The sequence below is a fragment of the Ptychodera flava genome, chromosome 19, assembly GCF_041260155.1.
Source record: "Ptychodera flava strain L36383 chromosome 19, AS_Pfla_20210202, whole genome shotgun sequence".
Classification (NCBI taxonomy): Eukaryota; Metazoa; Hemichordata; class Enteropneusta; family Ptychoderidae; genus Ptychodera; species Ptychodera flava.
The window spans coordinates 4,058,067-4,085,038 of record NC_091946.1 but is presented as its reverse complement, the minus strand read 5'-3'; the positions used below and the strand labels follow the sequence as shown (position 1 = coordinate 4,085,038).

Sequence of the window (26,972 nt, the reverse complement as noted above, 5' to 3'; positions counted from 1 at the left end):
CCCTTGACCCACCAACTTGACCGGTGGCTGACCGTTAGAATCGTATGTGGCATATAACTCCAAAAGGGTTCAAGAATACCACACGTTGAAGGCAACCCTGAGAAACGTAGAGCCCCAAAATCATCAAGTTGAACAAACTATGAAATGGTTGTACTGCTGTTGTATTTGGATATCTTGGAAAAAATTAAAATGGAAATTGGTGAGACATTTTCTCTGTGAACATTTTCTACCTCAATGACATCTCATTCTGGTCTTCTCAAAATAAGTCAGGACCTTACACATAATTAAAGTTTCTTGTGAATAAACAAGAAGGGTGATGAGAGAGTGGAGATACGGTTTGTCTTAGACTAATCTGTTACAAATTTTGTGTTATTTTTCTCCTCTATTCATTTCTACCTGCAGAATATACAATTGACATGGATAAGTGTGAAGCAACTCCACAGTAGCATTTTTGCACAAAGTAATTCAATTCACCTCTTGTCTGATGTAATATTCACAGAACGATGTTTACAAGAAATAGTCTTCAAAAGAGTGACAATGAATTTCGATCAAAGATTACTTTTATGCAGCACCCATGTGCATTGATCTAATGTTGTTGGACATCATTGTGTAAAATGCCGTACATGTTGGACAATGAGGTTGCCTTTCTATTAGCCTTTAAGGTAGAATGCACCTTGGGGACAGATATTTGGAGTCTAAAGGCATTTTCAATTCTTTTCTGATATATCACTTGTTGAGGCTCATTTTTAGGCTCTTAGTGTTACAAAATTTTGTTTTTCGAAAATCATTATTGTTTTTCTCCATACACTTAACACAGGGATGGCAGCCATTTTGAATTTCAAATATTGGAAAATCTTGGGTTGTTTCTCCAGTACCAAAATTTGCACGGTGACCCTTGGGTTTTAGTCTTGATTATGAAAGAGGATGATCGAAAGATTCCTTGAGGAAAGTTTGAGCAAAAGTTTAGGTCCTTCACTTTCAAGGCGCATACTACCTTAACCATATCAAGAAAATAATTCTGATCATAACTCCATTCCTAAGGGACGATCACACACAATACACAAATAGAATTTACCACATCCACACAAATCTTGGTACATCTTGACTAGTCCATCCCTCAGCATGAATGAAAATTATCAACTCTGAAGAATTCATATCAATGAAAGGTCACTAGTTAATGACCTTAATTTTTATTTTGGCAGTAATGAAAACAAATTTAACATATTCCAGCTTACAATCAAATAATGCCACATCAAACTGACATGTTGACAAATTTCATCATAAAAGAAGAGCAAAAAGTCACATCACAGTATTTCCACTTACAAACAACACAAACAGAGAAAAAAAATCACAGATCAGCACAGCAAAAGTGTCAAGGTTTTGTCAAAGACCTTAGTACCAATGAGTCCATGGTTTTATACAGAACAATATAAGATGTAAAAATGGAAAAGTGATGCCGCAAATGAAACATTCACGACACTTTTTCTGTAAAATGCCAAAAGTAGATCACAGAATTGAATGCTGTATCTTTCACCAATGAACACTTGCGTTATAAAATGCCTCCTGTGTAAATAATATCCAGAAATAATATTCTATATATAAATGCAAAAACAAATTTACAACCGATAATACTTTGCTTTTGTTTGAAGAGGAATGATGCATTACATTTGATGGGATTCTTTACTTCAAAGTGGAATTTGATCCTTGGAAAATCGTTGGCAGTCTCCTTTGTTGAACAATTACTATATTGAAAACTATCCGTATTTCAGTAATCTGTTATTTCAGAAATATATTTAATTGCAGGATGGGAACTCAAAAATTATTGACTGTATAGGTCGAACTATTTCAGGTGAGTATAAATGCAGACATTACGACAAATGTGAAACTTTTTTGATAACAAAATAAATGTAACTCTAGAGGGCTCACTTTTCTACATGAGGGTTATCTGATAACAGAGCAGTGTACAGCCACAGCATACATATTTCAATCATAATTTCATGTATACCATGTTTAAACTTGTGACAATATGAAAATTATCTCTTTCAACAAATGTTTGAGCTTTGGTTCACAGGACTTTTCTTGACGTTATCAGTCATGTTCACTTCATAAGTAGCACCAATTTTGAATACCTATAACAAACATAAAACCAGACTTGGAACAAAAAAATGCCCTTTTGAACAAACATCAAAGTTTATTTCTCTCACTCATTATGTATTCTGTGCAGTAACTGAGCCTGGCAGTATTAAACTGGATCCCTGGGTGAACAAAGAATTTTTCATGATAAATTTTGTTTGCCATTTTCTATTTCCTTATGTAACTTACTGTGTTGAAGTAATATTTCAGAACCTTCCTGAGGGATAGGAAGTTACTCTGTAATCTTAATAAAAAAAACAAAATCAGGTTTTGATTATGTTGAAACCTTTCAGTATAATTTCAAAGTTCTTCTGTGGTCCAGCATTTCATATCAAATGCTGGCTTTACCAACAGAAATATATGACCAACAGATCTTCGGTATCTGTATGTAAGAAGACAAACTCAGAGACATTTCTGTAATCACCAAATCACACCTATTCTTTCAATGTGCTTTCTTAAGGTAGAACGTGCCTCAGGGACAGACTCTCCAACTTTTACAGTTTGTTTTTGATGTACCACTTGTTGGGGTTCATTTTAAAGCTCTTGGTGTACGAAAACTTTTCCCCACCTTAGTTTTTCCGAAATTCGAAAATTTAACACAGGAGTGGCAGCCATTTTGAATTTTAAATATCGGTAAATCTTGGGTTATTTGTTTCTATAGTACCAGATTTTGAAATAGAATGGTTGAAAGATTCCTAAAGGAAAGTTTCAGCAAAACATTTTAAGTCTTTCACTTTCGAGGCGCATACTACCTTAAATACAATGGATAAAATGAGATATTCTGTTCACTTGGATCACTCAAGACATACCATTATGTGGTGGGGACAGTCATGAAACTTTGAGAATAAATATACAAGTTAATATCCCCTGTACATTCGGTGGTCTGTTTAGGCAGATTGTAGGAAATCTAGTTATACTCAAAGTTTTGTGCAACGGGTCAGATGTCTGAGGTGAGGATCAGTAGACCTTGCAAGTCATGTCTTACCACCCCTTGCATATCTGAATAATGGTATATTCCAATCATTTGACCAATCAGATGATCAGCACCATGGGCATGCAGCGAGGTGTAGTTTTGCAGCAGATAAAATATCATTTCACTGTCTTCTTTGGTTTGGAAAAAAAGCTGGTTATACTCTTCATGCCTGTTTTATCCACTTTCTGAAGTGCCTTCTGAGCTGCTGTCTGTTTGGCCTGTGAAAATGTCGAGAAAATAGAAAGTTGATTGTTTTATAAATTAATGGGTATTGCCATGTTGCATTTAATGCTTGCAGCAAATCATGCTGGTATTTATTCATGTACACAAAGTTTATTGAAATATGTACATGTACAATGACTCATCAATAGTAAATATTACCATAATAGTGTATAGACTGCACACCTATGCCATGCTCAGATACAAACAGCTGGAACACATCCATTGGAAATCATTTGCAATATTTGTTTTATTCTGTTTTAGTCTATAAATAGATCATCAAATTAGAAAGTTTACATTGTCTTGTGCTTGCGTTTAATTGTCAATTGTTCTTTGTATCTGCCATTTTTCTTGTGTACATACATAATATGGACCAAAATCTTAATTTCAGGATTTCACTCAGATCATAATTGCTGCTATTACTGGCTACCTGTCTTTCTTGAACACATACAGAGACTGGGTAACTTTTCATTAGAGTAAAGGGAATTCACAAATTTTTCTACATTACAGAATTTCAAAATGATTTTGATCACCGTAATTATGAATGTTACACAATACACTGAAGACTGAATGTTAAAAAATTGCTGAGTAGGTTGTCTTGTGGAGAAGTTCAAGTTCCTACACAATTACCTTGTCTGCCTGTGTGTTTTTTGTTCCATTACTATTAAATTTGGTGTAATCCTCTTCTGGCTCAGTCCCGTTGGCAATTCTTGCTTTCTGAAATAATTCATGCACAAACATACAACATTTTCATGACATGGAAGACAGCATATTGATTTAATAAGTTATTGACGGTCTGATAAATTACAAAGACTCTGATACAATAGCTTAGGTGTAAGTGGCCAGTGAGATCTTTTCTTAATAGTAAATGAGGAAAGCAACCTGTACCAAAGTGAAATTTTCTTTAGTTTGTGATTTGAAGTCATCTTCTGATGAAGAATGATTTTGTGAGAGAATGTCAGCTGTGACAGATTTTCAGTGACACCATGATTTTCCATAAGACATGATCTACTAGTATTGAATGCCTCTTGCTTAAAGCTGGACGCATTTTATTACTTTTGTGAGACAAAATTTAATTGTACAGTAATGGCACTTTACCATCTTACTATTCAATATCATTCAGGGAATGTTATATTCACGTAATGTAAAATTTAAAAGCTGGCAGTAGGATGACAATGTTCGGACATTTAACATCCACAGAGGGATAGGGCTAGTTTTACTCCCCTACACTCTATGATAAAAGTGTATGGACTTGTGTACACTCCTCAGGCCAAAGTAATGAAATTCTTTGATTTTGTATTTCTGATTGCATAGATCTTTGAAGTTTCCATGGAAAAAAATGTATTTGATTAGGATTTTCTAAAAATGGAAATTAATTTCTGTTAATAACACCTACCTTAAAGATGAAACTAAGTGCCTTATTGATCCAAATACACACAAACTTACCAAGAATCATTCAAAAGGACCCCTCAGGTGAGTGGAAAGATTCTTAGTAGGTTTGTCTGTATTTCAATCAATAAGGCATTTAGTTGAAGTCTCAAAGGTACATTGTTATGAAACAGAAAAGAAACATTTTGAAATGTTAAAAAAATGCTAAAATATCCTTACCTTTGCTGGAGGTTCCTCTAATTTAGTTTTGGTTTCTTCAACTTTTTCTTGAATTCTTTCAAAAAACACAGAACAAAATCAGGAGGGGAAATAAAACCAAAATGCCAATCTTTGGTGCCACTAATGAAAAAGTAGATCTTTTTCGAAAGCGACGTTTACGTGGAAAACTATACTTTGTTTGGGTGACAGAAGTTATTCTGGAGAAACAGATACATGAAAGTTAGAGAGAAAATGGTAAGAAACCAACCATGGAGAAATATCAACAAAAAAAAAACAATGATCAAATGATGGTGAATTTCTAGAGAAAGGCTGAAACATGGACAAAGACAGTTACAGAGAAACGAAATGTGGATACGGAAAATGACAGTGTTGAACAACAGCAATAAGTTGATTCAACAGGACAAGTAGTGAGAAAGCACACATGTATAAGTCACTGAATGAGTATACATGGATGAGGATAAGTTAATCAGTTCCCTTAACACTGCATTTGCAAAATGGATTACGTCTGAGGGAATTTGTGAAACAAATCTCAATCTGTTTCCACTTTGGTTAATTAACATACCATGGTGCCTTAATGAAAGATGAAATTTTGAAGACTATATTAGAATAGTCAGGGCTCCCGCTAAGTCACCAAAATGATTAGCCAACTCATTAGCCAAATCAAAAATCTTTTAGCCATTTTGAGTAACTTTTAGCCAGTTTATGATCTCAAGTGTGGCAACAGCTTTCTCGTCATTCAGGAGTCCCTAATTTTACAAATCAAGATGTTTTGTATGATGTTCATGATGGTTTTTACATTAACGAAATATGTGTTTAGTTTTTGCATTTATAATCTGTGTTTTTATGACATTTCAGGGATAGAAATCCTTTCTCATTTTTGGTGGTAAACTTTAAACACCAGAAATAAAATTAGGTAGCAATTGAATTCTAAAAATCTGGTAGCAATGTTAAGTGTATATTACAAGGTGCAGATTGAATATTTCCTGCCACATTCAGTTAGTATTAGACTTGGTTCAAGTCTGTGATTTGTGAATGTTTGAGTGGAGTGAACGCAATGATTTGTATTTTGCTTTCATGTGAAACGCGCGCGTGAGTGGACGCGATGAGTAGGGTGAACGCGATGAGTGAAGTGAACGCTATACAGCGGAGTTTCACCCGGAATCACAGACTTGGCTTTCTTGCAGGGTTTGCGTTGCTATAAATTATTCATGAGATGACGTTTTCTTTACTCATATATTATTCATAAGATGACATCACTAAATTTTACACATTGGGAGGAGTTACCAATTGACCCAAACGAGACGTGCATGCATAAAACTCACATGGCGTTGTTGACAAAATGTCGAGTGCGATCACTCCCACAAAAGTCAGCACGACCTCTGTTCTATCACCGAAAACGCGTGAAAATATGTGTTGTTTGTGGGGCCCATGTTACAAAATGCGAAAATCGTGGCCGGTTATTCAAGGATGGAAAAAGACACCGTCCTTACAGTTGGAGCCTGTTCTCTTACGTGCCCGAAGCGATGGAAATCAAAACAATGTGGAGCGACTTCATATGTCAGTGATTTTCCGCTGCCGGTTGGTATGCAGACGAACACATCTTTTCCCTCAATGTAACTCTCAACAAGCTTTCTTTGGTAATCTTGCATCATTAGCGGTGGTCGACTGATCAGTTGTAAAACGCGGTGGATGTACGAACTTGATGCTATTATTCGCCCAGATATAAAACGTACTCGATGTCTAGCTTTGCACGGAGATGACAACAAACTTTTTAATGCATGCAGAGGTTTATTAGCAAGCGTTCTTCTTATTGGCCAGAATAACGGCGGGGGCTGTCAATCATTTTGTATTTTCGCTACGTCACTGTGTACACAGTCCGTCTCACCGCCTGTACTTTGCAAGAAGTCCAAGTCGGTGAATCCGGCAGAAACTAACTCACTACTGCGCAGACTCAAACGTGACGCATTCAATCGCTGGGAAAACCTGGCGTGAGCTGCCAAATTCCGGATAGGTTTGTACGAAATAGGAGAGACACAAGAGAAACTGTTATAAATGATTTTATTTTTTTAAATTCACCGACTTGAACCAAGTCTAAGTTAGTATTCACAGTATGATAGCTTGTCATAAGTTACAGCTTCTCTTGTGGCAAATTTATGCAGTCTTCCATAACCTAAATGTTTGAGCCACACAAATAAAACAATTTTCCATGCAGAAGACAGCATTTATGGTATAGCACAATGGCAGTGTAGATATGATTATTGTGGTATTTAAGGGCACGATTTTACTTGTATATCATAGTTGTGATCAAGCAGGCTGAAATAGCATCTTGAGTATAAGTACCGGTTCTTTCTTGAGACAAAAAGGGCTGGGCCAAACAAAACTCTTGTAAAACAAGACACAACGATATCACTGTTTGAGGGCATTCATTGTTTTATGATTATGATAACATTTTAGCCCAGATATATTTCCATTGATATTTTGATATCATCAAGAAATGTCTGGTGATGTTCACTTCTAGATTATTAAACTGGTGGAATCTACAAAATATTAAAATCATTCAGAATCACATAATTTCTTGTATAAGTTATAGCAGTTTGAAAGTAGGCCGAATGGGAGTCAGTCAAGCTGAATGCCAAAGACAGCAAAATACCTTTCACCTATTGGACCACCCTAGGTGGTTTCTTGTGAACCATAATTGTGTAATTAGGGGGTCTTCATGCATGACATCACATGATGAGATGACCCAGACTTGACCTTTCAGAAAAACCTCAGTTTTTCTCCTTTTCTTTTGTATTATGATAACACCTTAGTTTTTCTCCTTTTCTTTTGTATTATGGCTCCGTTTGTGAAAGTTTCCTTTGAAATTATGGTTTTTACTATCAAACTGAGTAGTTGCAGGCCAAATTTTGATACAGCAAAGTAGGTAAAACTTTTGTTAGACTCAAGGACGACCCAGGACTCACAGAGGCAAAGCAGGCCTCAGTGTATTCATGGACGTTAGTTCATGATGTATTGTAGTATCGAACAGCAACAGTGTTTGTTTTACGTACCAGGGAATTTGTAACTTTGTAGAAAGGAGATTAAACTGTTTCAATACATTGCAACTTTGTAGGAAGGAGGGTAAACTGTTTCAACATCTTACAACATTTTATTGTTACCATTAAAGTCATTTTATAAGACGCATCTGCATTTTAAGTCGCACCCTCCTTTGATTGACTTGAGTAGGATGAAATCCTTAAAGCGCAGTGGTCGTCGCGCTGCGCATCCTCGTGAGGGGGTCCCCCTCTGCTGTAAACAAATCCAAGAACGCCGCACATGTTACGGGTTGATTGTAATGTTTGCGATATTGCCGCTTGTTAAAATGGCGGCTGATCTGTCACAAGCATACCAACTAACCAAATGTAACACGCAATAAAAGGTCAATTAATCTAAGTTAAATATCTGCTGAATATTGAACAATAATTGCACGCTGGATTGAGATCACATTTGCTCATGATTTTCTTGAATCAGTTGAATGGGGCTCGGCTACTGTTATCGCTCGAGCCATAGAGCTAGACGTACGCATGTATACGCTATACGCCAACAGACTATCAACGACCGGGCTCTAGTTTTCGACATCGCTAGCAATTAAGGACGAGAGCTTTCATTTCAAGAGGCCCGACAGGAGTACAACAAGTTGTACAAAGACAACAACTCAAACTACAGAAATCTACAGCTCGCAGAGCAATGCCCGCTGCAGCAAGAAGTATCTCTGCATCTGTTCCGTTCCGTGGTCTGTATGAACGTTCGTGTCAAACTGGGTATATGGCGCGCTAGACTCGGCTGTGGAGAATCCAACTCAACTACAACAAAGTTTACCCCGTTTTGGGGTGCAAACGACAATTCTGAGTACAGGTATCAAGTCAAGCGAAGGACCTTTCATAGGTCTTCTTGTTATGTGGGGTTATCTCACTTGAAAGAGAATTCAGACCTACCCGGCAATCAGGAGGTACAACAACGAAGTTTGCCCAGCACCGGTAGGCCTACACCAGCTAGCAGTTGGATCACTGCCATGACCGTGCACAGGCCCGGGGCACAGGATCTCTCGATACGTCTATGCACGGTGTAGCCGTGCAATTTCCTGCCAAATGCCGCGAAAACCCGCTCGTTTTGTCTATTGTTTCCTGACATTTACTATTTCTTACCACGTAATACTAGGAGAAGTAAGACATGGTGATCAACAGTTGGTTGTGGGCCAAGTCGTCGCGGGCCGGCCGGTACGTTGTGGGACTGGATGCTCTATATCCGTGTACGTCAACGCGGTGACCGTCTCCCAACAACATCTCCCGTGTCCTGCTCAGGCTAGCCGATCATGGTCTTGAGTGTAATTTTGTGTTAGGCATTGTGCTTGTTGCTGGTCTACATATATAGGCAATGTTGATCATTTTAGTTATGTATTTTCACTGTACTGTACATAGCATTGTGTATAACCAGCGTGATCGCGCGCGATCAAAGCTTTTTGTTCACTGTGTCTGCGTACAGTGAACTCAGCGACATAATGTGCTGAGTGTAGTGTCCCAATGTTCGTAGCTCTACACGAGTTTATACCACTGAAGTTCGTTTCCGATCTTAATATTTTACTATTGCATGATTTTGAGTCTTACAAAGGCCTTAACAAAGTGGGGGACTGCTCCCATCTCACTCCTATTGAAGTTGAGAAGACTTATGTTTACAAAAATTTATGTTTATCAACAAAAAAACACGCAAGCGCGGCGCGACGACCACTGCGCTTTAAATTTTCAAAATGGAACACGTATGCATTATAAATCGCACCCCTTTTCCAGCATAGCTGTCACACTACCAGCCACCATTGAGGTCAGCTCTATTCATCAAAAGTTAAAACTTTGTTGTTCCTTGTGTTTCAATGAAATTGTATCACTTCACATGTTTCTCAACCATGGGCAACCACATCCTCCAAAAGAGAACAACCATAAGTATACTCTTCTTGTAATTATCTTTTAAAGTTATTTATTCAATAAAGGCAAACTTCTATCAGTAGGGCCCCCCCCCCCACTCCTCCAAAAAAAATAATCTGAGAATTTCCATGTTATTAGTGGTACACCCCCTTTAAAAATGCAAAAAGTACATATTATAAGTCGCACCCCATCTCTTGAAAAATAATTCGGGTTCAAAATTTGCAAAATCATAATAAAAGACGCATCTTATAAAATGACTTTAACAGTAGGTGTAGTTTTCTGTTGAGGTCGTCTAAGAATTCAATAGCCACTACATTAGCCAAACAGGAATTTTTGTAGCCATTTTTAACTTTCTTTGGCATTTGTCGAATTGGCGAATAGGTAGCGGGAGCCCTGATAGATCATGATTTTTGTTGCATGCTGTGCATTATCTCACTTTTTCTTCCAAGGCAAGATAAGCATGTTTTTGGAAACGAAGTAATGATGCTGCACTGGCCTCTAATCATTGTCTTGATAAAATATCAAGAGCCTGGAGAGCTCTGGTAAAATGACTACAATAATTGCTGAAGAGGTCGTTTGTACATCATAGATTCCACTTACCCTAAATACTTGTGTAGTTCTTGACCTAAGTCAGGGTTGATATAGTCGCTAATCAAACCATGGGCATAGCGTAGGTAATCATCTGTGCTCAAAATTGTTGAAAAAACAGAAGATGTACGCATGAGACATCCCACATAATAAAACCTTATTGAGAAAAATCTGCAGCAATGGTAAGATGGTGTTTTACGAAAAAACTTTGTACAAATTTAAAGATCTATGGAAATGCCACTGGTCATCAACAGCAATGTAGCAACACTCTACATACTACTACTACTACTACTACTACAACTACTACTACTATAACAATAGGGCTAAACAGCTGTTAAAGTCCCTACACTTGCACAAAGTAAAATCTCAATTCAAAGTGCTGATACACTTTTCATGATTGACAACAGTATATATGTAGATAAATTTTGAGATGGACTCTTGTTCAGTGACTTCATCACATCTTATATTGATCCTATATCATATCACATTGACAGTGGCATGTCTTCAACTCACCGCTGGGTAAATGGTGTAAGTACTGCAACCCTTGACACATGTCAAGATGGCTGCTTTGAATGTTTTTACTTTGCACTCTGATGCAAATATACTTTAGGGTTACTTGTTTATTTCTTTGTAAACTTTTATGTGAACAAATCTTCATCATAGAAATACATGCAAAAGCTAAGACTTGACTTTGAGTGTCACTGAAAACCTCTAATTTTATAGGCTTGAAACATGCATGTATAAGGAAGCCACCAGTGGTCACTGTGTGAGGTACCACAACTTGGGATCTTCAACTAGCGTTTTCTAGGCTTTTTTCACTATTTTTGGTTTTAATATCTAGTACATTCAGCTTCTTATCTCAGTCTGTACATGTGTAGACTGCATTGTTACTGTTGACAAGTTAATTCTGGTTCAGTTAACAACAGTGCATGAATGTACAAAGAGTTGGCAAAATAAATAGGAGTTTCGATATGCTTTGGGGAGTACAACAAGGACTTACTTGGACATTTTAAAAAAAGGCAGTTGGGGCGGTTGTCCACAGACAATGTATCCCTTCATGGATAAGAATGTCTTGTATCATGAAAAGTCATCAAAAATTAGTAAACAGCAGGTGATTTTTTTACATGTCTGGCTAAAATTGAGTAAAGTGACGACTACTGCTGCTACTCATGTTCAGGTAGGATGCACCTTGGGGACAGATATTCAGACTCTGAAACTTTTACAATGGCTTACCACTTGTGGGGGCTCATTTTGAAGCTCATAAAATAAATGAGCTGTTCACAGAAAATTGAAAATATAATAGAGTGAACACAGGGATGGTGACCATTTTGAATTTCAAATGTCAGTAAATCTCAGCTATTTTGTCTTTTAGTTCCAAAATTCGCATGGTGACACTAGTTTTTATGCTTGATTTTGAAAAAGAATGGTCAAGTTTCCTTAAGACAAGTTTGAGCAGAAGTTTAAGTCTTTCAGCTTCATTGTGCATACAACCTTAATGTTTATTGTAGGTCTCAACTGTCTGCTGCTGCAGGATTTGTCTCAGAGACCATCTCACCTACCTCTTGTTGCTTCATCCTTTTTGCTTCTGACAAACGTTTCAACCTTGGCTCCACTGCCGGCATATATGTGTTTTTCTTTAAGTACATCTGCTGTTCGTTCCACTTTCATTTTCAACCAGTCCAGTGTTTTAGTTTTGCTGAATCTGTAAGCTTTAATGTCATCATTTCCTGTACAAATCAAATTGAATAGTAAAAATAGTAATTATATCATTCTCTACTTCAAGTTCACTGGTTGTTTCAGAATTTGTGTATTACCGTATTATTCTTGATATTCTGAGAGTTCACCAAGCCCAATTGAGAAAAATTAATGTTTTCACTGAAGTCAGATGCAATAACAAAATCATTTGTCATAAATGGTGTTTCAATTTTTTCTGAGACTGATTTTCTATTTAACTTTTACCCATTTCACCACTATGGTTTGGCCTAAACGCATTGCTGTAAATGGTAAGTGTGGACGTGTTTACAGGATATTAGGGGTGCACAGGTTAGGGGTGGGAAAATCAGCCACAAATTTAGTCAACTTTCACTTATAATTTGTGATTTTATTGTTGGAAGATATCACCCAATCACTAATAATTTATAAGATGGATTCATTTGCTGTATTTACTCACAGATTCATCCAACAAATAAATGTAACAAATTGGAAAACCTCACAAAAGATTTTATGATCACAATAATCAAAATTGTGTTGAGAATTTATTATTAGCTTGGATAAATTTAATTTTTTGAAATTACCTTTCCAATCAGCTATGTGATTCAAATTGGCAATTTCTGTGCAGTCAACAATCCTGCTGCATTGTGGGTAATCTTCATCAGAAACAATCTGATCAAGTGTCATAAACATACCACTCTGTAACAGAACAGAGAAAATGTGATGGCAAACACATCATGACACAACTTCTCATGATTTACTGGTACAAATTTGTTGACTACGACAATGGATCTTTTACTACTGATCTTATATCAGTGTAATAGTTTTCTCTACACTGATGTGATGGTCATTTTCACATTACCTAATGCTTGAAGCCCAAAGATTAGCATTCAATGTAGTCCAAATTTGAGGACAAATATTTATTTTTGCATATCAATAAGAAAATGACATCATTTGCAAATAGCATTGGCCTACAGCTACCTTCCATGTCTACCTGTATTGATTTTGTGGAGAAAATCCTCTAAGTAAACTGAATCAGAGGGTCTTTTGTCGTAAAACAAGGACATTGATGAGAATAAATTATTCTGATGGCCATCTGCCAATAAAAATACACCTATCTTGAAAAGATGCAATGGACAGTACGGAATTTCAGAAAAATTTACTCAAACAATGCATTTACAAAATGTTATTTGGTAGGAAGTTTATAAGAATGGTTTTCATCTTGCAACCTACCTGATCTGCACGTATTAGATATGGCAGCACTAGGAATAATGGATCAATAGGGGTTGTCATGTATAGACTTCCATCTAAAAAAGATTTGAAACAAATAACATCATTTAATAGATTATGGACTTTAATCATTTCACAACGTAAGCTGGTTAACATTCAAATCTTGTTCCGTTGTATTAGGTTCAATAATCTCACCAACAGAAATGTAATGAAGGTTTGGCTATGACCAAAACTCGGCAATGAAAGAGTGTTTGAACATACAGGTATGAACAGGTCCTGTGGAACATAATCACAACCAACGTACATGAAAATCAAATCATATTAAACTACTTGCTGTCTACCAATATAAACACTGTTACATGTTTTGTATGTGTTTCCCACAATGCATGTGAAATAATACCTCTCCAATAAGGATATGTCTCCATTGAGGACAAATTTTTAGCCAGCAGTTTAGTGGAATTTTTAAAGTTGAGTGGAATTTATAAGTGAGTTCACATGTTCATTAAATACTCTTTTGACCGATGTTAAACATAAAAATTTACTTGATGTCCACGATGGATATTATTTGACTAAATGCTTTGACCCATATCCCTGTAACACCGTGTTGAAGACGACAGACAGGTACCAGCCTTGAGGTGGAATGGTCAAACAACATGGAGAACTCACCTTCTTGCACTGTCTCCCCAACAAACCATGATCTGTAATCGTCTTCAAAGCGTAGTACTTCCAATACACTGGTATTGTCATTGGTAAACATGAACATTGCACCGTGGTCTGTCAAAAGAAACCAGAGTAGAATGTCACAGTCTCAGAAAAATGACAATTCCTATATCCCCTACAGGTGTCAAGGCAGATGTGATGTGTCTTGAGTGCAATCTATGAGATGTTTTCTACCTTTGGATTGTGCAGGAGCAAAGGAACTTGCACATGTCACAGATGTGGAGATTTATCTCTGGCAAAATGTTGCCAGACCTTGTAAACTTGATCTCTTCAAATAAATGGCAAAATGTCACTTCTGTAAAATTTTCTTAAATTGTTGATACCACAGATTTATGGTGCACATCCATAATCGTTTTGGACAAAACTGAAACTGACAGCAAATTAAGTTGATTCATAGAAAGGAATGATCATACAGCATTTTTTGAGGAAAATTTTTAGTGTCAACTTGAGGTTGAAAAAAAAATGCAGATAAATACTTACCAGTCTTGGGATGTCTTAATTTGACAAAGTTTGGTTCTTGTTCATTTGCCTTGACATCACTGACTTCAGATTCTGAGAACGATAACATTACACAATTTGATGAAGATTTACTAAATATCCTGTAGTTTTTCTATTCAATTTCATCAACATATATCAACAATTTGATAAATACATATTGTGCATACATCACAGCATGATTAGTATGTTTTAAGTAAAGTTATAAATACTGTTTTCATAATTTTTGTACCAGTAAATTTTTGTTTAAAATTTCAGAGAACTTTTCCCCGATTACTAAAGCTCTTGCCAAATGTTTCCCTGGGGTCATGAAAGGTCAGCTGAGGGTAACCCAACACGACCTGGCAAACACTTGAAAGTGGTAGGCGCATGGAGTTTTACCTCCATGGTGGCAAGAGCTACAGAGCAAGCCGGGCACCTGTTCAATCAAATGTAATTCTGGAAGATGCATTTGTCAGGAACTAGGTACTCCATCTTTACTTGATACCGAGGATAAAACGATAAAACAGTATTTCGACAGCCTATCTAACAATGTATCACTGTCAAAATTGCATTAAACATTTATGTCACACACACAATATCGTGATAGAAAGACGAACTGGTATCACTATTGTTCATGTCACGACACAGTGTGCTGGTGGAGTGAGTGTGAAGGCCGTTGATAGCAATATGTTGATAGCACTTAGGGTGGACCATTTGATATCGTGGGGGGGGGCTTGGAAGATTTGGGGGGAAAAAAAGATGCCAGGTGGAGTTGCTCGAAAAAAAAATCTGGCTTTAAGTGGCTGATGGAAAAACAATTATGGACCATTGCGACTCGGAAAAAAAAATCTTGGCAATTGTTCGATGCACACTGCAGCATCAATAAAAATCAAGCAGTAGCTCTGGAGTTTTATAAAGCATAAACCATTTCAAGCTTGAGGAACAATAACTGAATATGAACAATTGTACAGTATACATGACCTTCTGATTAGAGGAAGTATGCTGAAATTGAAATTGCTCACCAGTGTTTTCCAGAAATGTGTAAATCTGAATGTATGGATTTTGTCAAAATACCACAAGAAGAGAGACAGCCTGCAAACATTTTACTATTATCGTTTGTGTATAGAAAACTCATAACAATGAAAAAATGCGTAGAGACTCAATCCAATGCGTAATATTATTACGCATTGGATCGACTCTCTACACATTTTTTCATTGTTATGAGTTTTCTATATACGCATGTTTTATTCGTAAATGCGAACACTGTTATAGTGAATTATCTTACCAATGTTTTTCTTAACAAAAATGAGTTTGATGGTTTTGGGGAAACTACTATGTGGTAATGAAGAATGGGAAATGGGCAATGAAATGAGCAGACAGCGGGTGATTTAAGATTAAATGTTACATCTTCACTGCAAATAAAACCATAAGTATGTCATAATAATACCAACAAAACAAAATCATGTTTGTTTGTTTTGTTGTATGTGAGCCACGTCTAAGACACACAACAAAAGTACTGTTTCAGTCTGTAAATGTCACCTCAGATGCCACCAGAGAAAACCATTTCCACTCCAAAATTTCATTTTTCGCCTTGCAAGAGGGGGGACACCCCCCTCTCGCGCTCTCCCCCCCTCGTTCGCTACGCTCACTCGCCACTCAGTCGCTTCGCTCCCTCGCAGTCCACCCGTCTACTTTCTTAAATTACCCGGCTACTTTCAATGTAAGGACAACACTGACAAGTAAATGCCATAAATGTACATGATTTTATAAATATGTTTTTGTAAAGTGAATCAAAAATGTACATGTATTTACATATCTTTATTTAGTTTCTTGAATATAGTCTGTGTGCGATAGAACAGCATCTTGTTACTGGGTGTGAAAAACCAAGCAAACAAACATTGCACCGAAATTTGGTAAAAAAACATATATCTCGAAGAAGGAAAGTGAAAAAAAAAGTTGCCAGCATATGCCCTGTAGGAAAAAATAATTCATGGTGAAGCAAGTGGGAAAAAAAATAATGGCTCTCCACCAATCTTCCAAGCCCCCCTCCCCCCCCCCGTCCCAGGATATCAAATGGTCCACCCCTTAGCAGTGCAAAATAAAAATAACTGGCTGTTCCAAGAAATTATGCAACGAAATGTACGGAATTTAAAACATTGGGCTTCCAAGACAGTCTTGCTGTTGCAACGATTAACAAAAACCAAGGCGATAACCACCGTGCATACGGCACTAGAGTGAGAAGTTGGGTGAGAAAGTAAGATTCGAACTTGAAGTGATAACCAGCCATGTATGTGTACATGTTATACATACCAGGCACGATTAAAACCCACTGGTTATTCTCCTTAACCGGGGCTTTACTGTTTTTCCTGACAGCCTTGGGCATCTTTGGTTTGATGGAAGGGCTCAAATTTTCTTCAGATCGACCCCGATAGCTTTGAATCACATTCGTTTGAATAGCAAAACATAGACTCTCGATCACCCGACCGCTTTCATACTTGACCTGTGAACTTGTCGGAAGCGGGAAGCGCGGGAAAGGGGTTAGTCACCTGATGGTAGGTCAAAGGTTACACATCGGGAACGAGCACTTCGCATGAATGGTCTGTCCATGCATATGGGTAGAATGTGGTGGAGCTGCATGCTGTCTGTGGTTAGGATTCAAACAAGTGTGCGATGATTTCTTGACAAGTCCACTACAGATATGAGTAATAATAAGACAACAGGGAAATTCGGCGTAAAAAACTCGTTAGACTCGCCGTACAAGATTTCATGGTAAGTTCAGCTAAATACTCACTAAAGGTTGCAGTGGCGGGCATATCGACTACGGGATCAATAGATCGATCCGAAAATCGATCTACTTAGCAGACTACCCAGCTAAGGAGCGCCTGTGGTGGTACCAAGCTCAGTAAATTGAGTAATAGACACTATAGTATGACATGCTTTAGCGTAGATCAGGAAAAATCAGTGATGGTGAATCTTTACATGGCTGTACTGTACTGCACTCCAGTATGGAATTGCTCCTGCACTGTGGCTGTGTTTTCCTATGATGCCATCCCAACGCAGCCATGTAACGCTGGGGGACATGGAAACCTTCACTCAAAGCTAGCTCTAACCAGAGGCCCCTCTATGATTGTGCTGTAACAGTGACCGTGCCACTGATAAGAAACATGAGTTTGGAAGTAAATAGCAAACTGGCTATGGGTGCCTGCGTAAATGCACTGTATACATACATACATACACGTGAGCTCACACTAGCTACAGTACAGTAGGGGGTCCAGACACTTCGCACCCAAACCAGTTCGCCCCACACAACTTCGTCCCAAAACCATTTCGTACCAAAACCACCTCGTCCCAGGTACTACTTCGCCCAACCCTACTTCGCCCCAAGTAACACATCGTACTAAAACCACTTCGCCCAAAGTATAGTACCGTCAACTCGTCCTGAAACAACGATGTTTCGACGTATCATAAGGTTGTTTTACCTACAACTTGGAAGCATTAATGTATAGGACATTTTGGCTACCACGAACCATTTATTGTTGCATGAAACGAAACCATAAACGATAGAATAAGAAAAAAGAAACACGCAAATGCTACAACTCAGGTGCCGTGCACGATGTCAATTTCGCGAAATGCGTACACTTTAAAGATTTCAGTCCCAGGATGACAGGAAGGTGGTCATTTTCAGCTTTACCAGTTAGCGATAAGTTTCGGGCAAAGTGGTTTGGGGAACATGACTTTTGGGCGAAGTGGTTTTGGTACGAGGTTGTTTTGGTGCGAAGTGGTTTTGGTGCGAAGTGGTATGGGACGAGATGGTATGGTGCGAAGTGGTTTTGGTGCGAAGTGTCTGGGAACCGTACAGTAGTACTACAGTAGTTCAAGGTTTTGCCTAGGGTTATGTGCCATCACCATCTTACTATCTTTGGTAAAACCTAAAGTAACTGTACTGCAGCTAGCATGCACATATTAATTACCATGTATATTTTATATTTTTGATTGTGTAAGTATGTATGCATATGTACGAAATTGTGTGTATGAATATTTTAATCGGTATACAGTCTCTTTCTCTTTATCTCACTCTCTCTCTCTCTCTCTCTCTCTCTCTCTCTCTCTATATATATATATATATATATATATATATATTTTTTTTTTTTTTTTTTTTTTTTTTTTTTCAAATTTTGGTACTGACGAAACAAATCACTTGACATTTACCAATGTTTTAAATTCAAAATAGCAGTCATCCTTGTGTTAACGTTATAAGGGAAACTGAAATTTTGGATTTTCGAAAAACTTAGACTCTGAAAATTTTTGTTAATTCAAGAGCTTTTAAAAAATGAGCCTCACAAGTGGTACATCAGAAATGTATTGAAGAAATTTTAGAATCCAAATGTGCATCCAAGAGGGGCATTCTACCCTAATATATGAACAGTAAAATGCAATTTCTCTGTCATAGTGTAACAACTCTTGTAATTGTTCATAATATGAATTTATTGCAGGCCCAAGTTACAGAGTGGAGACACAGCTGTATTATTGAAAGAAATCCAAAGGTAAGGTCAGCATCATGAAGCTCAGAGAATAATTGGGTCACCGTGCATTTTGGTTTGGCCCAAACCCATTGCTATCAATGATGCTTGTTGACCTGTTTACAGAGAATCAGGAATGACACATTAATGCAGGTCCTGAGATTGCTCACATCATTCAGTGTGGTTTTCTCTGGTGACAGTTTGGGTGCATTGAAGAAGCAGTAAGAGGTCTGTTGGAAAAACTGTGAACTCAGTTTATACAAGTGGACCTCTACAGCTATGTAAGCTATATGCAAATCCATAATCCACAATGATATGTACATGCAGGTCTGACCCATATCTTGTTCAGAAGTGTACAATACATACAGAAGAAAACGTTACAAATACAGCAAATGGCAGATTACAAGATCATACCGTACTGACTCATATAACGTAACATCTCAGCTGAAACAGTCGGCATAAACTGTAATAATATATGTAACCTACAACATTTCAAGTCTCCTGTGAAACAATGGCCTCTACCCACTTGTTTTGTATGTGTGTCTGTCTGTCTGTCTGTCTGTCTCTTGTCTGTCTGTCTCTTGTCTGTCTGTCTCTCTCTGTCACTCTGTCTTCCCCCCCCCCTCTCTCTCTCTCTCTCTCTCTCTCTCTCTCTATATATATATATATATAATGTTTTGACTATATCTGACCATGTACATCATCCTTCTGGCAAAACATGTAGTAATAACTGGAGTAGGACTTAAGTTACAGCTGACATCATAAATAGCTATTCAATGCCACTCTACTCATCAACTTTTGTTAAATTATTTTGTAATAGAAACCAGCCAGAGTCTGTCACAATATATAGTCCAATCATTCAAAGGGTAAATGAAGTTTTATTTAGTCATTATAACCCAGTGTCATAGATTATGATAACTGGCTGAAGTTTGGTTAAAAGTATGCTCAATTTGTACATGAAGCTCAAACCTTTCGCAAGTTCCATTTGATTATTAAGTGACTTTTAATGCTCATCAACTGTGTAGTCTGAATACAGGTGTTTTTTAGCTCATATTTGGTATTTATATAAATACCAAAAAGAGCTTATATGGTGAGTTGATGGCATCTGTATGTCTGTATGTATGTGGGTATGTATGTGCGGATGTATGTCCGTCACACGCAAAGGCTCCCATACCGCCAAAGCTACCATCTCAGTATTTGGTGTACAGGTAGATGCAGGGGTTGAGATGTGACGTTGTTCAAATGAACATGTCAGTGTCAAAAATATGCAAATGAGGTAAGAAAAAGGGGAAATCCTGCAAATTAGCAGGAGTGGTGGCAGTAACTGAAACAGCCCACACATCTGAGTAAGAGGTTTTTGACCTTTAACCTATTTGTATGCAGGGTACCTATTATGTGTGGGAGTGGTGGCAGTAACTGAAACAGCTTATTAGTCATTTCCTGTCCTTGTTTGTGAACTGTGACATATTAACAGACCTGCTCAAACCATGGATGTCTATTTTTGTACATCCATGGTTGAAACATTCTCTGCTATGTACCGGTATGTTGCTAAAGTTGACCTCCAGTACCTAAAGTTGCAGACCTTATTTACTTTTGCATACACCGTATAATTGCGGTATTTTTTGTAAGTGTCAAAATTACACAAGCCATTACTAATTTGAGCTTAAATATGTCACATGTTTTTGAAATGTCATAGGGTCAGTGAGATAATGAGAAATGTGTCATACTAATCATAAGCTGATATTTTATTCCCAGAGTGTTTCAACCTTTGGAGTCTATGCTGAAGAAAAAAAAACCTGTAAAGAAGAAGAAGAAGAAACTGGAACAGGCTGAAAAGAAAGATCCAGAAAGTGAAAAGAAGGCAGAGTATTCAAAACTGAGGTGTGTACTGTAACCTACCTTAACCCTTTCACCACCATGGTTTGACCCAAACCTATTATTATCAATTGTGACAGTGGTAATGTTTACACAGAACAGGGGTGAACAGGTTGAGAAAGTAGTCCAATAGAAAGTATAACCTTTGTAAATTTCAATATATTTCTATAGAAGTTTATAGATTTATACAGAAATCTAACAGAAATGTGATTCTGTTCATTTTGAGAGACCATTGCCAGAGAATTCTTTAGATTTTTTGTTGATTATTTCCAGGTGTATCTCATTCTTTGGTAATTTCCACAAATGTACACATTTTTAGTGTTATTTTCATGTTGTTGAAAGTTTCCCATGAATAAAATAAAGAATTTGAATGAAGTAGTATTATTTTGATCATTGAAATGTCAGCGCCCATTAGCAATTCTTATTCTGGCAGACGAAGGAAAGTGTAGTAACTTCATTGTCTGTTATTATGAAGGACATGTTGCTGGGAATGTTATGTATAGATTTCAAAACACTGAAAAACAGTACTAATCTTTCCTGTTGAAAAGTCAACAGAAGTAAACATGATCATCCTATCGGTAATGATACCTTATCATTCATATGTTGTCATCAAGTCAAGTTAGATAAAAGCAGCACCTAACTTGTCCATTGGCAGTTTTGTCAATTATGTCAGCATACTCAGTGTATGCTAATGACCATTCTAGCCTCTACCTATGTCTGCACGTGAGATGCACAAGATATTTGAACCATTGTGAACCAGTATGCAAGTCAAATCAGTGACTAGTGATTTGAGACCTGTCTGAATACATTCCAATTACTAATCCGCACATCTTTTCTCATTGGCCCTACTGGGCTTTACATGTTACAAGTCAAGGGTATAAATCAAGGTGGGTTTAGTGCTTGGCCTATCTACCTATCCAATTTGGATGGGATTTTAAGGTATTAATGCGCAATGCTGTTCACAGTTTGCAATACTGTAACTGCACCAACTTTGCATAGATTCTGCATATCATTCAGGATTCCTGTGTAGTTTCGTATTTATACATTTATACTTCGATGACAGAAATAGATTATTTCAGAGATTATTTCAGAAATGTTGTAAATATAAATTTAATAATAACAAGATTAATTTAAATGCTAATTATGACTAATAATACGTACTATATTACCATGTGGCATTACCATGCTGTCATGGATTTTGAATTGCAGCGTTGTCAACCACACATGGTCAGTTTCTGTGTTAATTTTTCAGATCTCAGCTGTTGTTTGGTATCAATGAAGTCACCAAAGGTCTAGAGAGATCTCAGCTAAGACTGGTCATGGTCTGCAGATCAGCCAAGCCAGAGTTACTGATAACTCACCTCATACCACTGTGTGTGTCGCGTCAGACACCAGGGATATGTTTGTCATCGCTTAGCAACACCTTGGCACCCATACTAGGATTCACTTCCCTCCTTGCCATCGGATTCAAGGTAATGTTTGTAATTGTCAATCATGCACACAGACTTTGGTTTTAACCTATGGAACTTTGAATATTGCTTCACTTTACTTCAATTTACTTAGTTTTGATATTTCTGTGCCGTCAGTCTTGAGGCAAGTCTAGTCAGTGAGGTACGTGTAGTTTGTGCCTTTCCATCAGATAGACATTGTAGAGAACTCATTGGGTCAAGTAGGTGCAGAAACTCGTTGAAAGTATTATAGTTATTAAAGGAATAATGCTTAAATTGTAATATTGCCTCTGATACAGCGTGAAAAATATATATTTCCCGTAGATTGTATATTATCTTGATCAGCCAAAAGCTTAGTGTCAATTCTGTCTGGCATAAGCATTGGAAGAATCAGTTTCCATTTGTTCAGCTGTCAATGGAATGAGGTACATTGTTATTAGTATGTGGAGGTCACTTCTGTTGTTTTACTTATGTCTTGCAGCAAGTTGAGGACGAAGACAAGTCTGTGTTCGGCAGCCTTGTGGATCTTGTGATTGAAAAGGCACCATCATTAACAGTGCCATGGTTAAAACATCAGGAAGTGTTAGCCCAGAAACTTGAAGCCATCAAAGATGCTGCAAAGCGTAAGCATAGTCTTGGTGACAAGACAGAGGCACCAGTTGTAGCTGCAGAGAATGAGATCAACAAGAATGATGTGAGTGATGAGAACAGGACTGAACCAGATGAAACTGGTTTGAACCAGTTTGAACTTGACAAATCCAGTGGGAACCACTCTACTGCCTCAGAACAGGACATAAACCTGTCAAATCTGGACACAACTGGCGACATAGAGCCACCTGCCAAGAGACGTAAAGTTGAAACAAAAAAGACAAAGAAGAAAAAGAGAAAGAAACAGACTGGAGATGATGGAACTGGCTTAAACCAGTCTGAGCTGGACAAATCTAGTGGAGACTTCTCCAGTACGGTACCAAAAGCAGATTTCATACCTTTGAATTTGGACACCACATCAGATTTAGACAAAACAGTGGATTTTGAGCCACCTGCTAAGAGACAAAAAATTGAACAAACAACAAATGAAATGAAGAAGAAAAAGAAAAAGAAGAAGAAATTAGTAAAAGTCAAAACCAAGTTTCAGGAACATATCGTGAAACAAATGAAAAAAATACCAAATGAGAAACGCCAGCGACGAAAAAAGCGAAAAGGAGCAAGAAAAAAGTGAAACACATGAAACAATTCTCTATACATTCTTCTTTTATTTCAAAATTACTGAAACCATACAAAATGCACTTTATATTTTACAAATCAGTTAAAAAATACTATTGCACTTGCACTTTTTAGAAAATTTTGTATTTGCAACTAATAAACTATTACATGTTCACCCAAGGCAAAAGTATTACCCATGAAAGAGGTCAATAAACTCAAAAATTTTGCGCAACACCATTCTTTGCAGTTTCGTGGTTTGGCCTTCACATGGAGCTATGGAGTGATAGGGTTGCAACTACCATTACACTATTGGGTGGGGGGGGGTGTCATGAGTTTTACTTTATAAAAAGTGTTTTTCACCATTTACCTCTATAACATTTTGACTTGAATATCGTAAATCATTTGCACGGTAAAAGAGCAGCTGTCTCATTTATCATAATTTTTCACCGTAAATCAGTACATCTTAAAATATTTCAGTCATATTTTTGAAATGAAATAAAAAGTTGTAAGATTAAAGTTTGAAATAAATTGTAACTTTCTTCTTGAAATTACAAAGACAATTTTAGCACCTTCATAGTTTAGTAAATTTATTCTAAAGTTACCGTATACTCTAAAGTTACAAATATGTTATAACATTTTTGCCTACAGTCATCCCTTGCCCAAACTCAGTATTACAAATTTAAAGGAAGTATTACTGTACATTATGTATTTCTCAACATTCTACCTTATCTCTATCAATCTCTTCTTATCACAAGGTAGGCAAAGAGAACTGTAAACCAGAAAGTGGAAGTACATGTGGATATCATTGTAGTTTGGTTATGACACCACAGGAATAACTTTTTTTTAATGTACTATCTGTTCTTGGTCCACAGTTCTCAAAATTCAGTCATTCATACAAGAACACTAGCAAAGCCAGACAAAAAATCCTGAACTCCAGACACCTTCACCACCATAGTTTGTCCCAAATTAGTCTCTGATTGGTTCCTAGGCAAGTGTTGTACGCTTTTCACCAGTTGGTGTAGATGTCCCAAAGTCACCTCCTCTGGACTTGACAAAGTTTCCATATCTGAAATCACATCACCATGATAAGAAAGACAAACATTCAGTCTCTCCACTAGTACAAGGATAATAATCACCATTCCAATCATACAAAAAATTGCTCCCCATCATTTACTTTTATTTTTAGTTTTTGACAATAACCTTCATAACAATATTTTTTCAAAAGAAACAAAATCACTGAACCATTTGCTGAAATACTTTCGTGTTTTTCTCTAAAGAGACAAAGACCATGATTATTTCATTGACATATTCTTTTTCCGTTTGAATGTACTGAAGGTTTTCTCTCAATACATTTATGACTTACATGATTTGGTATTTCAGTTTTTCTTTCTCTGATACAGAGGGTCTCATTGAAGTGGCTGCATTCATCAGATACTCCTGGGTGATTTTCACCAATTTTTTCTCTTTCTTCTCTGTCTTCTCTGATTCAGTCTACAAAGGAAATAAAAAATCAATGTCACAGAATCTGTACTCCAATTCAGAACAAAATTGTGAGTGAAAAAAACATTCTCAAAAATTCATTCTTGCCCACTGCATTTACAAAAAAAATACAAATAGCACTAATGGCAGTGGCCTTCAATTTGATCATAATATTTTGCTAATATTTGAATAATTATTTGCAAGTATTTGAAATTCTACTTCACTCATTTCATCACACTTTGAACAAATCTGAATGAATCAGTCACGGAGAACCTGTGAAAAAAATTGTAACACCACTAGGCTAGAGTTCCTGAGCACTGATTTTATAGTTTTTCATTTTCTGCCTCAACTGCGGAAAAACCAATACCTTAACCCTTTCACCACCATGGTTTGTCCCAAATCCATTGTTTTCTATGGTAAAGTTGGACCTGTACACAGGGAACTGGGGGTGAAAGGGTTAAAGATGAAAGATTTACCTCATGTATTTTATGTTTTTGGTGATAGTAGTTTTCCCTGATGATGTTAACCTCTTCAATTATTTTACTTGGCACTTCATAGATATCATCCAGGGTTCCGTCTCGCACAGTTGGCATGTAGATGACTCTCTGAAGATCATCAAAATCCAACTCTTCCAGTTTGCTGTCGGTCTCATCACCAACGGTCATTTCATTCATGTTTTTGCCATTTGTAGTTGTGTTGCCTTGATCATCTACGCCAACCTGGACAAACTTTCCGTTAACATTCTGCCGTTTCTTGCGGCGAAGAACATGCTTCTGCATTGACTCTCTCATTTGTCTGACAAACGACTGCTGTTCCTCAGGACACTTTTCAAGTGCAGCAAAACCATTCTCGCCGTTGCCTTCCATGAAGGTCAGCTGCCAATCATTGGCTTCCATCTTCCGTGCAATCTCCAGTGTCTCAAGGTCATTTTCCATATCGTCATCACTCATTGCATAGTTTTCACTTCCAATTGCTTTATGGATTGCTTCAAGCTGCGCATTGTAAAGAAGTGCTTTGAAGTCAGCGCCTGTGAAACCCTCACATTTCTCTGCCAAAGTTTCGAGTTGTACCTCTGCATCAAGATCCAAATATCTGGAGAGGGCTTGTAGGATTTCCAGCCTTTCCTCCTGTGATAGAAGACAAAAAAATAGAATTGCTTTGTAATTCAATCTGACACTTGTTGCAATCAAACAAATGAATACATTTGTGTACATCGTGATAAAAAAATTTGCTACAATTCAAAGGAGTGATTTGTGCAGGCTGCCTAAAAGTTATGAATGGCATGGTTTTATTTGGGGATGAAGATATATGAAATATAAACATTTCTAATTCCGTAGTAGTCTATCTTTGCTCTGTGTTATGAGTGTCTGACAAAATTTTGTCAAGAAGGTGATTCGCAAATTTATGTTTTGAATCTGATAAAACATATTTTTCAATCCTTGGTGCTTGCATTCTTATTAATCATAGCAAAAGAACTACCACAATGACAATGCCAGTGCATCTTGTGAATGAAGCAAAGAAAATTTAAAAGGGTTGGTAGCTGCAGCTTTTGATTTTTTTTGCGATATTTTTGTTTCGCATTTCACTTGCTACTCTCCAAAGTACGTTGAAACATCTCCTATTCAGCTTGTTAGCACAGCTTCTATACCTGTAACATGCACTGTTATTGTTTACATTTGAATTGTAGCCTGGACCAGAATTCACTTGTCAACAATAACAATGCAGTCTGTACATGTTCAGGCTGGGTTGACAAGACCAAACAATGTATATCTCAACATGTTTTGGGGAGTAGAACAAGAAGAACAAGAAAGTATGTTGACATTGACGACAAAAA

The 26,972-nt window shown here is 37.1% G+C and overlaps 3 protein-coding genes across 3 annotated transcripts in view; 1 reads left to right on the top strand and 2 right to left on the bottom strand.

Annotated features, from left to right (window-relative positions):
• Positions 1-1,150: 1,150 nt before the first annotated feature.
• LOC139118424 (ribonuclease H2 subunit B-like) lies at positions 1,151-17,144 on the bottom strand. Its single transcript, XM_070681723.1, has 10 exons — positions 16,924-17,144; positions 14,617-14,688; positions 14,083-14,190; positions 13,420-13,493; positions 12,771-12,885; positions 12,036-12,203; positions 10,489-10,570; positions 4,934-4,988; positions 3,956-4,042; positions 1,151-3,324 (listed from the first exon to the last, which is right to left on the bottom strand). Exons 1-10 carry the CDS (start codon positions 16,994-16,996, stop codon positions 3,223-3,225), a joined length of 936 nt encoding a protein of 311 aa, XP_070537824.1. The 5' UTR covers positions 16,997-17,144; the 3' UTR covers positions 1,151-3,222.
• A 31-nt stretch (positions 17,145-17,175) lies between these two features.
• Positions 17,176-24,227, top strand: LOC139118422 (ribonuclease P protein subunit p38-like). Its single transcript, XM_070681721.1, has 5 exons — positions 17,176-17,382; positions 19,107-19,157; positions 20,889-21,014; positions 22,261-22,480; positions 22,938-24,227. The coding sequence occupies exons 1-5, from the start codon at positions 17,312-17,314 to the stop codon at positions 23,673-23,675; spliced, it is 1,206 nt and encodes a 401-aa protein (XP_070537822.1). The 5' UTR covers positions 17,176-17,311; the 3' UTR covers positions 23,676-24,227.
• The window catches only part of LOC139118420 (peroxisomal ATPase PEX1-like), a 57,822-nt gene continuing 55,036 nt past the window's right edge, over positions 24,187-26,972 (bottom strand). Inside the window, exons 18-20 of the mRNA XM_070681720.1 lie at positions 25,615-26,265; positions 25,023-25,150; positions 24,187-24,725 (exon numbers count right to left, since the gene is read on the bottom strand). Of these exons, the coding sequence (XP_070537821.1) occupies positions 24,644-24,725; positions 25,023-25,150; positions 25,615-26,265 (861 nt within the window). The 3' untranslated portion in view covers positions 24,187-24,643. The remainder of the gene's footprint in view (positions 24,726-25,022; positions 25,151-25,614; positions 26,266-26,972) is intronic.